This window comes from Tetrao urogallus, assembly GCF_951394365.1.
Source record: "Tetrao urogallus genome assembly, chromosome: 19".
Lineage (NCBI taxonomy): Eukaryota > Metazoa > Chordata > Aves > Galliformes > Phasianidae > Tetrao > Tetrao urogallus.
Window position 1 is genome coordinate 9,277,740 of NC_136832.1, and position 14,299 is coordinate 9,292,038.

Consider the following 14,299-nt stretch of genomic DNA (forward strand, 5'->3'; position numbering starts at 1 on the left):
CCCATAGCATTTCCTCTTTTACTAGAAGGTTGTGTTTTTGTTGTTGTTTTTCCCTCCAAGAAATCAAATCAGAAAATACATATCCTCTGAAAACTTAAATATGCAAGTGGCTTTAGTGTGGGATGATACTAAACAATGCATTTATCTTTAAACAAAAAAGGATAAACTATTTTCAAAGCAGTACATACAGCACAAACAAAACCCTTGTTCTGTCATGCAGGCAAAATATTATTCTTCATTTGAAAATTGGTTTACTCTAAGAGCAAGACAATGTTTCATAATTAACATGCTGAGCTTATCTGACACTTGGATATTGACTTTCTGAAGTCTTATATCTATCTACCATTTCTGTAAGTATGCTGTGTAGACCATTCCTCAGTGACCAGCAACTCTGCCCATGCCGGAGGACTCTCCTTTACTCTAGCAGCTATGCAATCAGTTAAAGGAAAGAACATACTATGTGCAAAGGAGGAAAAGATAACTGGGATCAAAAGCATACTGCACTAGAGCCAGCTATGACTGTAGGCATGATTTTTTAAGACTTTAAAACAATTTTTCCAAGTCACCTGCCTCATCTGTAGGATCTAACAGGCTCTTCAAGAGCAGCACAAATGAGCTAATAACTTCACGGATATTGGCTGCCACTCACACCCCAGTGGAAGTATCACTCTAGCAAAATCTACCTGGATTGGAAAACTCAGGTAAGTGCTCAGAATGGTCACATCAAAAAAATTTGCTTTACGTTTAGGCACAGTACTTTTTGAATGCTGTTTATGAACAAAATGAAAGACATATGTAAGGTACACCACATCTATCTGAAGTTGATTGAACACTCGTGTGGTGATGGTAAGTTCCATTCAAACTAAGCCAATTCACCTGCCACTTTACTGAGATGTAGTTATACTGTAGAGATGTAAGCTTACTACTTAACACAAATGCTGATTTTTCAGTGGAAAAGCTGTGACAAATAAAATTATTAGCTGACTTAGATTTTCAATTTGATTTCTCATAATGATATGAAATTAACACTTATTTCAGGTTGTTTTTTCAGTGAGAACAGAAAAATATGAATAAAATTTGCATGTGCATCTTTACAACTCAGTAACAACAACAACAAAAAAAACACAGAATAAAATTTCAGGCCAATTAGCTATCATAATAATGAGCCCTAAAAACAAGCAAATATCTAGAGAAAATAAAGAAAAATACACTTTCATAAAGAAAAGTTGGACCCATCCAGCACTAAGTGCTCCATATTCACAGGAGGACAAAAAGAAAGACACTTAAGAGCATTTCAGTACCCCGAGAATTAGCGTTGAGTACTAATATCCTGCAGAATTCTAACTGTCAACAGAACAGCATTTCCATAAACCATACTGAGCTGGTAGGGTATACCAAAAAATCCCTTACTGGTGCTAAGTTTTATCTGTAAAGCTTGGATGTAATGTTACTATGGTGATTTTACTATGGTGTTTTAGAAGAGGATTACATGCTTAATTTTAACAAGGCCAAGAGCAGAGTGTGTGCAGAAAAGCATTCTAGCTGACAATTAAAATTATGGAACAGGAGAGAAAAAAACATGCTTCACTCGCGGCAGGGAGAAGCTTGTTTATCACCGAATTGCAGCAAGTTGTTAAGTTCCTTCCAGCTAACCTAAAGATTTTTGCACTTGGAAAAGAAGGAAGAGATGTGGCAGACAACTCTTTCAGGTGCAACTTAAGACATCTTTTGATCTAAATTTTAGGTATACCCCAAGACCACAAACCCTTCTTAGTTTTCAAAATGGCTGGCTTTTCTGTGTCAGTCTGTGATGCTCAGTCAAAAAGCTGAATCCAGAAGTGAGACATACTTTTCATTAAGTTCTCATGTGCACCCCATATGGGTTTTCAATGTTTCTATCTTTCAAAAACGTTATATCTCTGGAGGAAAAAAAGAGAGAAAACAATAACAAAACCCCAGGTACAATAATACTACATGTTACAACCATAAATGTGTCCACAGCATGAAGGGAGCAACTCTAAACATGCACATGAGAAAAATATCTACATCTACTTCCCCGATCCCTCCACTTAAGCAAGGGAAAAAGATCAGTAAAAAGTGATTCCAAATTACCAGGAGAATTTGTGGCTTTCGAAGGTTACTCAAGTCAACAAGCATCAGCTAAGAAGCTCTTGCTGACAGTCTAGGATATTCAAATTCTCTTTTTATGTACAAATGAGGTACAGTAGAGGTGTTGGCAGTGTCAGCTCTTGCCAGCAGTGCCTCACCAGCATCTCTCAACCCTGACCTGCAGGAACTGCCCAGAGGGCTGGGAGAACATTATCACCTTCACGATCTGTTCAAGCTTTCAGCTTCCTCCAACTACAGATTACCACATAGCTGACCTCAGACACGTGATTCTAACCAATGAAATGCTGTTTCTATGCAGCACAAGCAGCAGTGCACTTTCAAAATCTGAACGCTTGCTCTCACCATGAAATCGTCAGACCTAACTCACAGTAAGAACAAAACTAACAATCTAAAAAACTACAAAATTTCTGACAATTCCTAAATCACAAGAATACATTTTCTCAGTCAGCTACAGTTCTTCTCCAGTCCATTAGAAACTAGACCACCATTTTTCAAAAAAATTAGAACTGGAATTAAGAAGTCACAAGGAAGGCATCAGCATTCGAGCTAAGATCGAGGCCTCGAAAGGTAAAGCATTTTATGAATTCTTCCCAAATTTTGGCAAATGAGAAGTAAAATCCAGATGTAAAGAAGTTCTGACATGAACATGCATATTTGACAATTACTACCCAAGCGTTTTCACATCCAAATGTTACACAGAAGTAAAACAAAACACATTTTTGTCGCTGCCACTGAACAGCTCAAACTTTTTTTTTTGTATTTTACTATGTCCATGAAAACTCCAAGACAAACGGATTCTGAGACTAGGATTTGCACTTTGGCACTTTTAATCACAGTCAATCAAAGAGAACATTAAGAACATTATGTTTTTTACTTTTTGCAGTGGTTTTATGAGAAGCTTATTTTCTTGTCAAGTTTGAAAATCTAATCCTACCTGTCCATGTAGAAGGGGAAACAAAACTTGGTCAAAGTCTGTAGAACTTCCTGTGGAGAGAAAAAAAAAAGAAAAAGAGAGATAATTTATACATCCAATGGGACCAATAAATCTAATATTAACCACATCACACAATTTCACAACTTTGCCCTGAAGAAAGATGAGACAGATGAAGAAATATGGGCTTTATCAATTACATGGAAGGAGTACCAGGCAGTCAATCATGTGAAATAATAAACATGATCAAACTTCATTAAAAATGAAAAATTAATCAAGATTCACACATGGGCAGGCAGCAGGAGCCATCCAGCAATTCTCCAAAGGATAGGAGGAGGTTGGGTTGTTGAGTGTTAACACTTCTCTAGGGACAATCTCTACCCTGACCATATGGATCATAGTGAATAACACCAACCCACATGGGTTTGGCCTGGCAGGACCACTTCTGCTGGCACAGCTTTTGACTGTTACCTAGGAACAGAGGTCTGGGGGATTAGAGAATACTTCCCAACATCAGCAAGATAAATAACAAAAGATAAAGCCAATAGGTCTCCTAGCAGGAATGTTTAACACTGCCTGCTGCTATTAGAAAGACAATGTGAGTGTTAGAAGACCGATTAAAATAACGTGTATTAAAAGAAATACTGTTTAAACTACAAACCATTTCCTAAATGTTGCAAAACAGCACCACACACACAGAACTTTTAAACATACGTATGATCTCAAAAAAAAAAAAGCATGACTGTGAAAATTAGAACATTAATAACATTTTAATAAATCACCTTCCACTGCACGCCTTTAAATGAATATAGTCATTAAAGAAGCAAAAAAATACATGTACCAAAATAGCTGCATTCACACACAGAAGTAATCTGCTCACACTGTGTCCTATAATATTCCAATTTGTATTACAAAATCCACCACAAAGGTCAACTCAGATTGCAGACCTACTACCAGCCAGTTCATCGTCCACTCTCCTTCACAGTGAAATACTTCAGGACCTGTAACATCACATATATTTCTGATTTCAGCTACAAGATCATTCTTACTGGATGGCAAACCTGATAAACTCAACACTTTTCTGGCCATAGTAATAAATTATCACCAATAACTAAATTGATGCTTTTCGCTTCATTTACTTCTAAAACCAATGCCACCATTCAACAAATAAACGACATCAATCTAATCACCTATTCAATGAAGCGGAAAGCATATTGACTCTCTTGCAAGAACATGTTCCTTCTACATAATTCAAACAAGCACATCCCATTCTTAGCAATGGTTTCAAGCTCAACTGCTCCAGAATTATTCTTCAGAGGTCTCCTGATGACTAAAATGTAGCAAGTTCTTTAGATTTCACACAGAAACAGATATGGAAACTTTGACTTCTTGACAGTTTATTGATAGATTATTTAACAACCTTCTGTTTTTAAAGAACAAGAAAGAATCTATTGAAGGATGGCATGTAAAGCAATGAAAAAACCTCCTTTCAATTTTAACAGAGGAAACCTGTGAAGCATCCATGCAGGTTTCAGAGTAAAGTCTGCAGAAACGCATTTTCATCCAAGAAGCCTTGATAGTAAAGAACTCATTAACAAGACTGGATTCATCCTTGTGCAGTGCCTCTGACTTCCACAAGGACTGACAGTCTCCTGCACAACTCCAATTGCTCATGCACAAAAACTGCACCTGGACAAATCTAAGTTATTTCACACTTGTCCTTTACCCATTGCTGAAAGCTCAAACCACAAAAAAGAGAATCAGAATTGTAAACCAGCTGAAATTATAATTGCAGCAGAGTGAAGTGACTATGTATTTATTGACTTCATTGTGCGTAGCAGCTACATACAATTCTGAAACAAAATTGTTAAAAGATAACAAATCATCAATAACATAAAAGTAGAATGTACTCTCCATTATTTTGATAAAGCTTTGAATGTTTACTGTAACTGCCAGCATAAACACTTATTTGATGAAACATGTCAGCATCTCACCAGCATCGTGTTACTGGAGGAAAATGGACTGTATTACTCAAAACTCTCTTTCCACTTCTCTTAATTTTTATGGCTTCCTAAAAACAAAAAGTGTGTTTAAAGAGAAAAAACATTGAATTTATTTCACTGTACGCTGCCCTGCCTTTCAAAAAAAGACTCTGCAATGATATTATAACATAGTTTTTGCATTATTGGACAAAACCTGCCACTCATTATATACCAATACCTATCTGTGTTGTCTTATAACTCAAAGATTGAGACTAGTACAGGTTAATCACAGACTTAGTTCTAAATTTTAACTACAACAGAGAATTAGGCTCTAATTAGCAAAAATGCTGATCTTTTGCATGTAAGACATACAATTACTAGAGACCGACCCTATTTTTGCTCAAGTAGCAAGCCTGTGAATATAAACATACTTTTTTTTTCCCCAATTAAGTAATGCTCAGTTTTAAAGCTTGGCAATCCCTATGTAAAACCCAACTTCAGGTGATTGGTTACAGCCTCGAAAAAAACAAAAAAACCCACCATAAAACAAAACCTGCAACTCCTCCATGCCAGCATCTTATAATCCGTTCCATGTTTTTACCTGACATGAAACACAAGGGTAGTATCCATAGACTTTTTTCTTATTTTATTCCCTTATGCCTATTTTTTCAAAGAAAAACCTACAAAATGCCTCTAAAACAAAACATCTGAAAAGCAAACCAAACAATACAATCCAGGACACACAGCTGATAAGCGCAAATTACCCAGTAGCTGAAACCCACGTCTCTAGGGTATCACATGCCAGTTTTCTGGATCAATCCCCAAGTTTATATTTTCACAAATCTTACATGCAGTTTGATTTTTAACATTTTAATGAGCAAAAAGTGCATCTATAGCAGGCAGCCAACACAGTTAAAGTGCAGGGCATGAACTGCGTCCCCTGAGGGATTCAGCCCAGCCGTGTCACCAGTGGCTTTAGGACATACACCACCTGGTTCCGTGTCCCAAGGTTCCAACTCTTTTCATAATCAAAACACTGCTGACATTATAAACCCCACATGGGTTTTCTAAAATCCTTCCCAATCAATAAAGCCAGTACATAACTTATCGGAGACAACACAGAGCTCATTGATTAAGTTTGGTTTCAGTAGCAAAGTTTTCAAAATAAATGAGCCAGGAAGAGAGTGTTCAGCCCTTTTGTGTCACACAGCAATTTATGGAGGTAAGGCAGTCTCTGAAACGATTTCTTTCTCCCTTCACACTCCACACAAGATACACTTTTAAAGCACACGGAAAAGAAAGCTGCTAAATACACTGGCATGGAGAGAAGACATGACTCAGTGATGAAAGAGATGAATACTGGATTATATTCTTGATTTCCACTCAGAGGAAGTACAAGTGAGGTTTGCCATAAGCAAAATGCTGGACAGAGAGGGTGGAAAATGCAAGCAGTCTTTGTCTTCTGCAGCCAGAAATACCACCAGAATCCATGAAACCAGCATGAAATGCATCCTGTTTGCACCGAGGGCCACCCAAAAAGCTGCAGGAAGACCTCAACAGGCTGAGGAGGAAAAAAAGGAGCTCTGAGAGCAGGGAGGGGCACAAAGGGGCTGCAGAAGCACTGAGCGGGGCTATGGAGCTCTGCCTGGGCCTGAGCTGCAGATGCTTTTGTGGGGGCTATTTTAGCTCAGAGCAACAGAACAAAGCAACTTACTGCAAGCTACCATGAAGTGAAATGAGGGACTAAAAGAAATTCACCACTGAAAGGTTTTGTGTATTTATTATTTCTGCTCAGAAACAAAATCAAATTTGAACATGTTCATCTTACAACATAGGAGTGCTAAGAATTTAAGTAAAACATTATTCAACTATTTTTAAATTTGAATAGTACTTTAATCACCTTATTACCACAAAATTGTAAACTGCTTTCAAATTTAAATCATCTATTTGCATAATTTTAAGCTAAGAATTATTTAGATCACCCACTGCAATGGAACAACAGGATTAAGAACTCCAAACAGATGTCAGCGCACCCAAATAACCAACTTGAAACAGGCAACAACTCCATGCACAGAACACTGAAAGGAAATGTACAAAACCTACAGCAACGTAAACCCTGTTTGCTGTGCAGTTGGTCAGAATTTCACGTATGTGTTCCTAGGAAAGGAAACATCATTATGCACGTCAAAAAGGAGCACCTCAGTAACAAGTGCTGCTGCTACCTTAAACAGCACTCTACAAAGCAGCTACTGTACAATGACCAGGAAAACGCAGTCTTGCATCAGCGTTTTACTGAAATAATACAAATCTGAGAAAGTAATACTAGAACAACAAAAAAAAATCCATCCACTAACAAAGACAACAGTGAGTAACAATCAGGGATCAGTAAATCTCATCTTCTGAAGGTTTAGACATTAATTTGCATTTGTTAGTAATGCCGGCTTATATCAAATTGTCCTAAAGTTACTATTATTGAAGATTATTCTCATCAATTATGTAATTGTGCCATGTAATCATGTACTTAACATTCAGAAGCATTCCAACAGCTTTATAAAATGAATTCTCAAATTAAAGTAAGGTATCCTGCATGGAAAGGCTGCGTCACAACAAAGAGCTCCAATTTTTGCATGATATCAGATCACAGAAAGCAAAGAACAGTAAACATAAAAGCACCATTTTCCTCCATTTTAAAGAATCCGTTTTTTTCCAGAACTGACAGCACACATTCTTAAAAGAAGAAAACCTTGGCTCGCAAAACACATCAAACTTCATCTTGCATTGGTTTTAATGGTATCATTCTACATCTCACAGTAGTGCTGAACATTAATAGCTTTGATAATCACCAAAATATATTGGGAATCAATTTTAATCACTTCTTTAGAAAGCTCTTCCACTCTAAAAGAAACAGGTGCATCATTTACAATTATACTGTCCCAACTTCGTTTTCTCTCTACTTTTTTAGCGCTCTTTGTATGTCAGCACAAATGTCCAGGACCAGTCCACCCATTTGCTTAGGGTTCCACAATTCTAGTAGCTCTTTCTGAGTAATTACAAAGCTTGGACCAGAGGAGGGCTTTTTTTCCCCCGACAAGTCACTTCTCCCCTTATGAGGGGGAAATGGCATCGCTGCACTGACCTCAGGAAAATGCTGTTTGAAACAAAAGAAAACAAACACATGCAGACACAATCACCATAAGATTAACTGCAAGAAATAAATAACATTTCCAAAGTATATTGGGACCTGCTATCATTTAAATATTTTAAGCACAGAAAATATGTGCACAGATGGGAAACTTTTCTCATTGCATTACTAAAAACATATTTCACGATAAAGCTCAAAATCCCTGAATTTTTTAAACCTAATTGTGACTCTGTTTCTTAGAATTCACACCCCAAGGCCAAAGCTTTCCTGCCACCAGTCCTTCAAATCTGATTTGGACATTACACGGGAGGAGGCTCCAAGCCTCCCTGAGGTCTCACTCCTTTTACAACATACGCAAAAACAGCAGATAATGGGCCTATGCTGAATTCACCGCTCTGCACAGCTCCTCCTGGGACACAGGCCTAGCAGATGTGATAAAAACTGTGTCAGAGAAGTAGCTCTAGTTTTTGCCTTAATGACAACTTCAACCTCTCAACTAATAGAACAAAAGAACAAAAATGACTATTGCTTGTTTTTTGGTAGAAAAAAGCTGAAAGTAAAGCTGAGCTAACTATTCAAGCAATTTTGCAAAGAGGGGTCCTGAGTAAAGGCCTTTAAAATCCCTCCAAGTAAATTGAGATTAGTTTTATTCTGAGGCAACTGGATTTCAGCTAACATGCTATGTTGAAAAAATGAAAACCTACAACGGTTGCGATCAGAATAATTGTTCCACTCAAATCATGAAGAACTGAAAAATTGTATAAACAAGCATTAAAATCAAGGCCAATTATGTGCATAAACACTGCACTACTGGTACAGATAAGAAACGTCAATATCAGATAACTAGAACTGTAAATATTTGGCAATTAAAGACGAGGAATATTTTCCTTTCAACTTTATTTAGAAAAAAATCAAGTTTGAAAAAATCATCACACCAAGTCAGTAGTACAGGTATCTCACACCAAAATACGGAGCTAAGTGCATCCACTGGTTAGCATTTGTTAAATATTATAATTCTGGCTTAAGATGACTGGCTCTTTTACACATTGCCTCAAATGCTCTATTCAGCTGCTACCCCATACCCACTTAATCAGCAATCATTGTCCTCCGAGGCAGGACTTTGTTGTCAAGACAAGCACCGAAACCTTTAAAAAATTTCAGAACTGGCATAAGAAAAAAGTGATCTTTGTCAAACAAGGAGAAATTTATGCAAATCTTTTATAAACATTCACAAACATTTATTTAGCTTTTGAAATGTTGGCCTCATTTGAGAGCATGAAAATGAGGGGGAAATAGGAAGATGCAAAGGACAGCTTAGAGGCTGGCACACTGCATAAATATTCAGAAGGAAGATTATAGGATTCGTGTTAGGCTGTCTTAGGTTTCTCCAAAGTCCACATAGAATACCAAAGAACAAAACTAACGAGAAGTAGAGCAGATGTTAGACAATGCAGCAGCCCTCTTTTCCACACTCACTTGGCTATACTTGGATGCTTTCATTTTTTCTTTCAATATGGTTAGGTCATTCAAGGATTCTCCTATAGACTCCGTATTGTGGCTACAGAGCTATAAGCTGGACCTCTGTCAGCTTTCCAAAAGTTCCCAATGAAAAGGCATTATGCAAATTCCACCTCTCTTACTCTTTCAGGAAAAAAAAAAGCCTCCAGTATGCAGTCATTGGAGTATTGGAAGTCCCAGCCTTCATTTCTGTATGGTTGTGTTTGCCTTAGGGCCATGCTGCTTGTTTTGACAGTGGATCCCCCCAGATAGTTGGGATTAGTCGAGCTTGTTTAGATAAACTTGAAATCAAGGCCTTCTCTAGGTAGACAGCTAGATGTAGCTACTGAGTTTCCAGCTGCCTTCTTCTTTCATCCCAAAACAACTGCAGATTCACAGTAGAGATCACAGCCACAGGCTATGTCACATACATAAGTACAAAATTAAAGGCTGCTAAAAGAAGCCTTTGTGTGCCTCAGTGCTAAAATAAGGAATCTGTACTGCACAGTTTAAACAAATTATTCAAAAACACCAATAAGGGTCTGCAATGGGTAGTTAACAAGGTGTGCTCACAAAATATACACTGATTACATAAAGGGACAAGATCATGGGTTTTTTAGTCATTCCTGCATCGTTCACTGTCCAACCTTCTCAAAAATATGTGCAAGTAAAAATTTTTTAAAGTATCTACCAGATTGTCTGAAAAATGTTCTGTTTATCAAATGCAAACTTCGTGATTGCAGGACATGACGAAGACGGTATTCCAATTAGATTTTTGTTCATGTTCATGAAAAGAACTGGCTAGATCTGACATTCGTAAGAACATATTGCAAAGCACAAAAACTCATTCACACAAACATCATACATTAAAAGACAACAGGCCAGCTCTCCAAAGCCACACTGAAAACTGTAAGCACCCATGTAACCACATAACACCTTCACTGAACTGCACTGGAGCTTAGCCCCAAAAAGGCATTTATTCATCAGGGGTAGGAAAAACAGCTCTGACTCTTCAAAATTCCAGTTTCTTCTAGCTAGGTGCAAGATTGTTTTACAGACACCTCAACAGCATCTGGGCACAGACAAGAAACAAAATTAAAGGAGAAATGAATCACAGTGATGTTATAAATTGAGCAAAAAGGACAGCCACTGAAGAAACTAAATAAGAAACTAAATAAGCTGACTTTCATGAATTTTAAGTATTATTAAAAATCAACTCCCGTCCCTTGTTAGGGAAAAAGGCCTGAAGAAATTCATGATGTTGAAAGCAAACAGTTTAAAGACAGCAGCACAATTTTACAGTTAAGAAGCAAAGACAAAAATTTGCCACAAGAACTTCTTTGCCTTTTTTGCAAAGGACCTCAACATCACTTTTTATTCACCTACACTATTATGGAAATTCTATCATCTCTCATTGCAAAATTAAGGGATTTCACTGACAAAATCTTTTGCGGAAATCCGAAGTATTAAAAAGCAAAAGAGAAGAACATTAGAGCCCAATTTCTTCCTGCACCAGTCACCAAAGAAAATACTAGACTGCATTCAATGAGTCATTTTACAAATTCATCATAAATTCAAGCATAAATTCTCCATTAGCGATATCCTCAGCACAAAGTAAGCTACAGATTAGGAATTCTAACCAACCACTGAGCAGAATACATAAGTCTTGAGAGGTAAACACTTCTATTCTATTTGAAAGAAAATAGAAGAATGCACGTGGAATTGTTATTACAAACTGAATACGGCTGCCAAGAAGAATGCCACGGGTATACATGTAGCACCACGGTGTAACAGGCTGTTATCAAATACAAAAAATTGATGTAATTTCTCACAAATGTCTTCTGATGGCAACCACCTGATCCTGCTCACTGCTGCAAAGAACGCCTATTCTCTAAGTGCTTTAAAGCAGTTGCTGATGAAGTTGCTTCTCAGCTACACGACACCTGCTCTTTACAGGTAAGGCAATGTAACAAAACTGAACTATCCCAAACGGGACAACGGCCAGCCTTTTTTTTTTTTTTTTTAACTTGGGAGTTCCCATTTCTCAGGCTCACGTTCACACCAAGTGTGCCGACACAAGCCCCACAACAGACCTATGAGAAAATGCATTCACAGGAAATTAGGTTATGTAAAAACCCCAAAGATCCAGTTACACATTCTTACACATCAGTTCTCTTTCACAGCTAAGATAGTAAAGTATTAAAAGAAAACACCATCCAGAACAGAAGTTCTCTTACACTTAGCATTCTTGCATGCAGTTACTGTGTGTATTCTGTAGGGCACCCTAGCAATACACTCTCTGAACTACATAAGGCACAGGGATCTGAAAACCACACAGAAGACCAGGACTGAATACTTTGTATGATTACTTTGTATAATTGAAGTAACAAATCACCAGCTGACTTCTTCCGGAAACCGTGTTTGCACATAAATTATGTCTCCAGAAAAGAAATAGGCAAACAGCGTGATCTTACAGCGTTGTATGAGGGAGCCCATAAAAGGTCATGCCTGCTCCAAAGAAATGATCCCAGATAGTAAGACTCTAGTTTGGGAGGAAAAAAAAAGAAAAAGAAAAAAAAGGTTGTATTTCCATCTACCTCCACTGAGCCCCAAACTCTAGGAACTCCCACTCCTGTCAAAATGAGTCAAGGAACTCTGCTTCTGCCCTGGAAACCCAGAAAAACAATGAAGAGCAGCCTCTAGAAATCTTTCGTGGCCTCTGCACCTGGCTACAAGAATTCAAGATGATCTGAACGAAACCACACCACTTACCTGCTGATATTTAGTTTAATCCTGTTTCAGTCAGTGTCCTGATCAAACAGCAGAACTGATTTATTGTGCATACAAACATCAGCACAACCAACCGTAACAAGAATGATCATTAAGAGCACCGAGACGACAACGATTTTAATATGCTTATATCTACCACATTGCTGGAATTTGTTAATGTTTTGACGAAGCAAAGATACTTTCTACATGTTGTTAATTTTTGAAATTGTTCATATATTGCTCTACAGCACCAGAAAGTAATCAAATATTTTCAAGAGACTGAAAAAATAAAATTTTCTACAACATTTTGATAACGGCCAGCTTAAACAAATAGGACATTACTGCACAAGCATCTTTCATTTTAAAGGATCTTATCTTCACTCGATGTGAATATTTTATAGTTTTATCAATGAATTTAAACATAGGTGATAATGATTACTCACTTTAGGCCTGATCCCACAACCTTTACTCACATGAGCAGTCCCCAAAGGATTTCAATATGGCCACCTCAACGAATAAGGGCTGGCAGGACAGGTTTTAAATTATTCATGTATTCAGAGGTTTTTAAGGCCAGAAGGGACCATTATGATCATCTAGTCTGACCTCTTGTATAACAAAGGCCAGACAATTGTATTCAGTAATATTTGTTCTCAATTGAATAATTTGTGGTAAAATCAAGTCGTGTTTATTAAACTTTGACTACCAACTCAAATTTTACATGAATGAAAACTGAAACTGTTTAGAAAGTGGCTTCATCCACTTTTCCTCACACTTGAACCCCATTATTCCTCTATTTCCATTCCAAATTTGTCTCACTTCTGAACACTGGCTTTTGGCATGGCTTTCCCACGCAGACTTCAGAGTCCAGCATTATTCTGGGCCAAAATCAAGTCACCTAAGTCACCTTCTGGGCCCCTTCAAAAGATTAACTGGCAGTTCTTTGTTGTCTTCTGCACTTTTAGCACTGCTGCCATGCACCATATTTTCTGAAATGCAAATATCAGAACTGGAAAAACGTACCACTAATTCAGTGATGGAAGAAAGGGAGAAAACAGCATCTCCAGCTCAACTCCTCCATAGACACAAATGCAGTAACTGCTGAGATTGCTTAACTAGCAGACTAAAAAGGAAACAGTTCTGAGTACTTTCTCACTCAGCATGCTCAGGCTTCAGGACTAACTTTTTTCAGGTACTGACTTAACTGCTTTGCTCAGTACAAACCCATTGCAATCATTTTTGCAGCTTAGCACCTGGCAGTAGTAAAACAAATGTACAAAGTCATAAACAAGCCTAGAATGTTACAATGTTATGCAAAACTCTGTTCAGTATCTGAAGGACTACTTAAAAGCAGCTATTCCGTTAGGCTGCTATACATATTCTCTGAATTCTCTCATCATAGAAAAATTTAACTTCCATACTACTTAGATGTACTGAAGTTAATTCTTAAATGGAGTTTGGATGAAGAGATTATGTCAATGGTTCAATTAAGAACCTTTATCGCTTATTTTTCAAGGTTAGAACAAAGATAATATGCCCTACTACATAAACAAAGGCATTAGAAGAAGCTTTGCATTATTTTTTAATTCTGGTGAAAGAAAAGGTATATAAAAGCATGAATGGAATGAATAGATAAGAAAACCAGACTTCTTTTATGGTCTAAAGGAAAGGCAAAGAAAAAACTTGTAACATATGATGATGATATAATGAGACGAACAAGGAATATAGTGGACTTTTTTTTTCCCTACTTTCATGTATTGATAGAGTTCTAGCCTTGAAAAAAGCCTCACTTCAGGAAATGCTCAGTCCCACAGGCAAGGGCCATGATTTAAGAGTCCTGTCCACTCTCTC

The 14,299-nt window shown here is 37.4% G+C and overlaps 1 protein-coding gene across 6 annotated transcripts in view; it reads right to left on the reverse strand.

Annotated features, from left to right (window-relative positions):
* Positions 1-14,299, reverse strand: part of DENND1A (DENN domain containing 1A) — a gene marked incomplete at both ends in the record, with an annotated part of 170,509 nt that overhangs the window by 124,135 nt on the left and 32,075 nt on the right. For all 6 annotated transcript variants that reach the window (XM_079544662.1, XM_079544661.1, XM_079544660.1 and 3 more), the window contains one exon: positions 3,065-3,114. In XM_079544662.1, the coding sequence (XP_079400788.1) occupies positions 3,065-3,114 (50 nt within the window). The remainder of the gene's footprint in view (positions 1-3,064; positions 3,115-14,299) is intronic.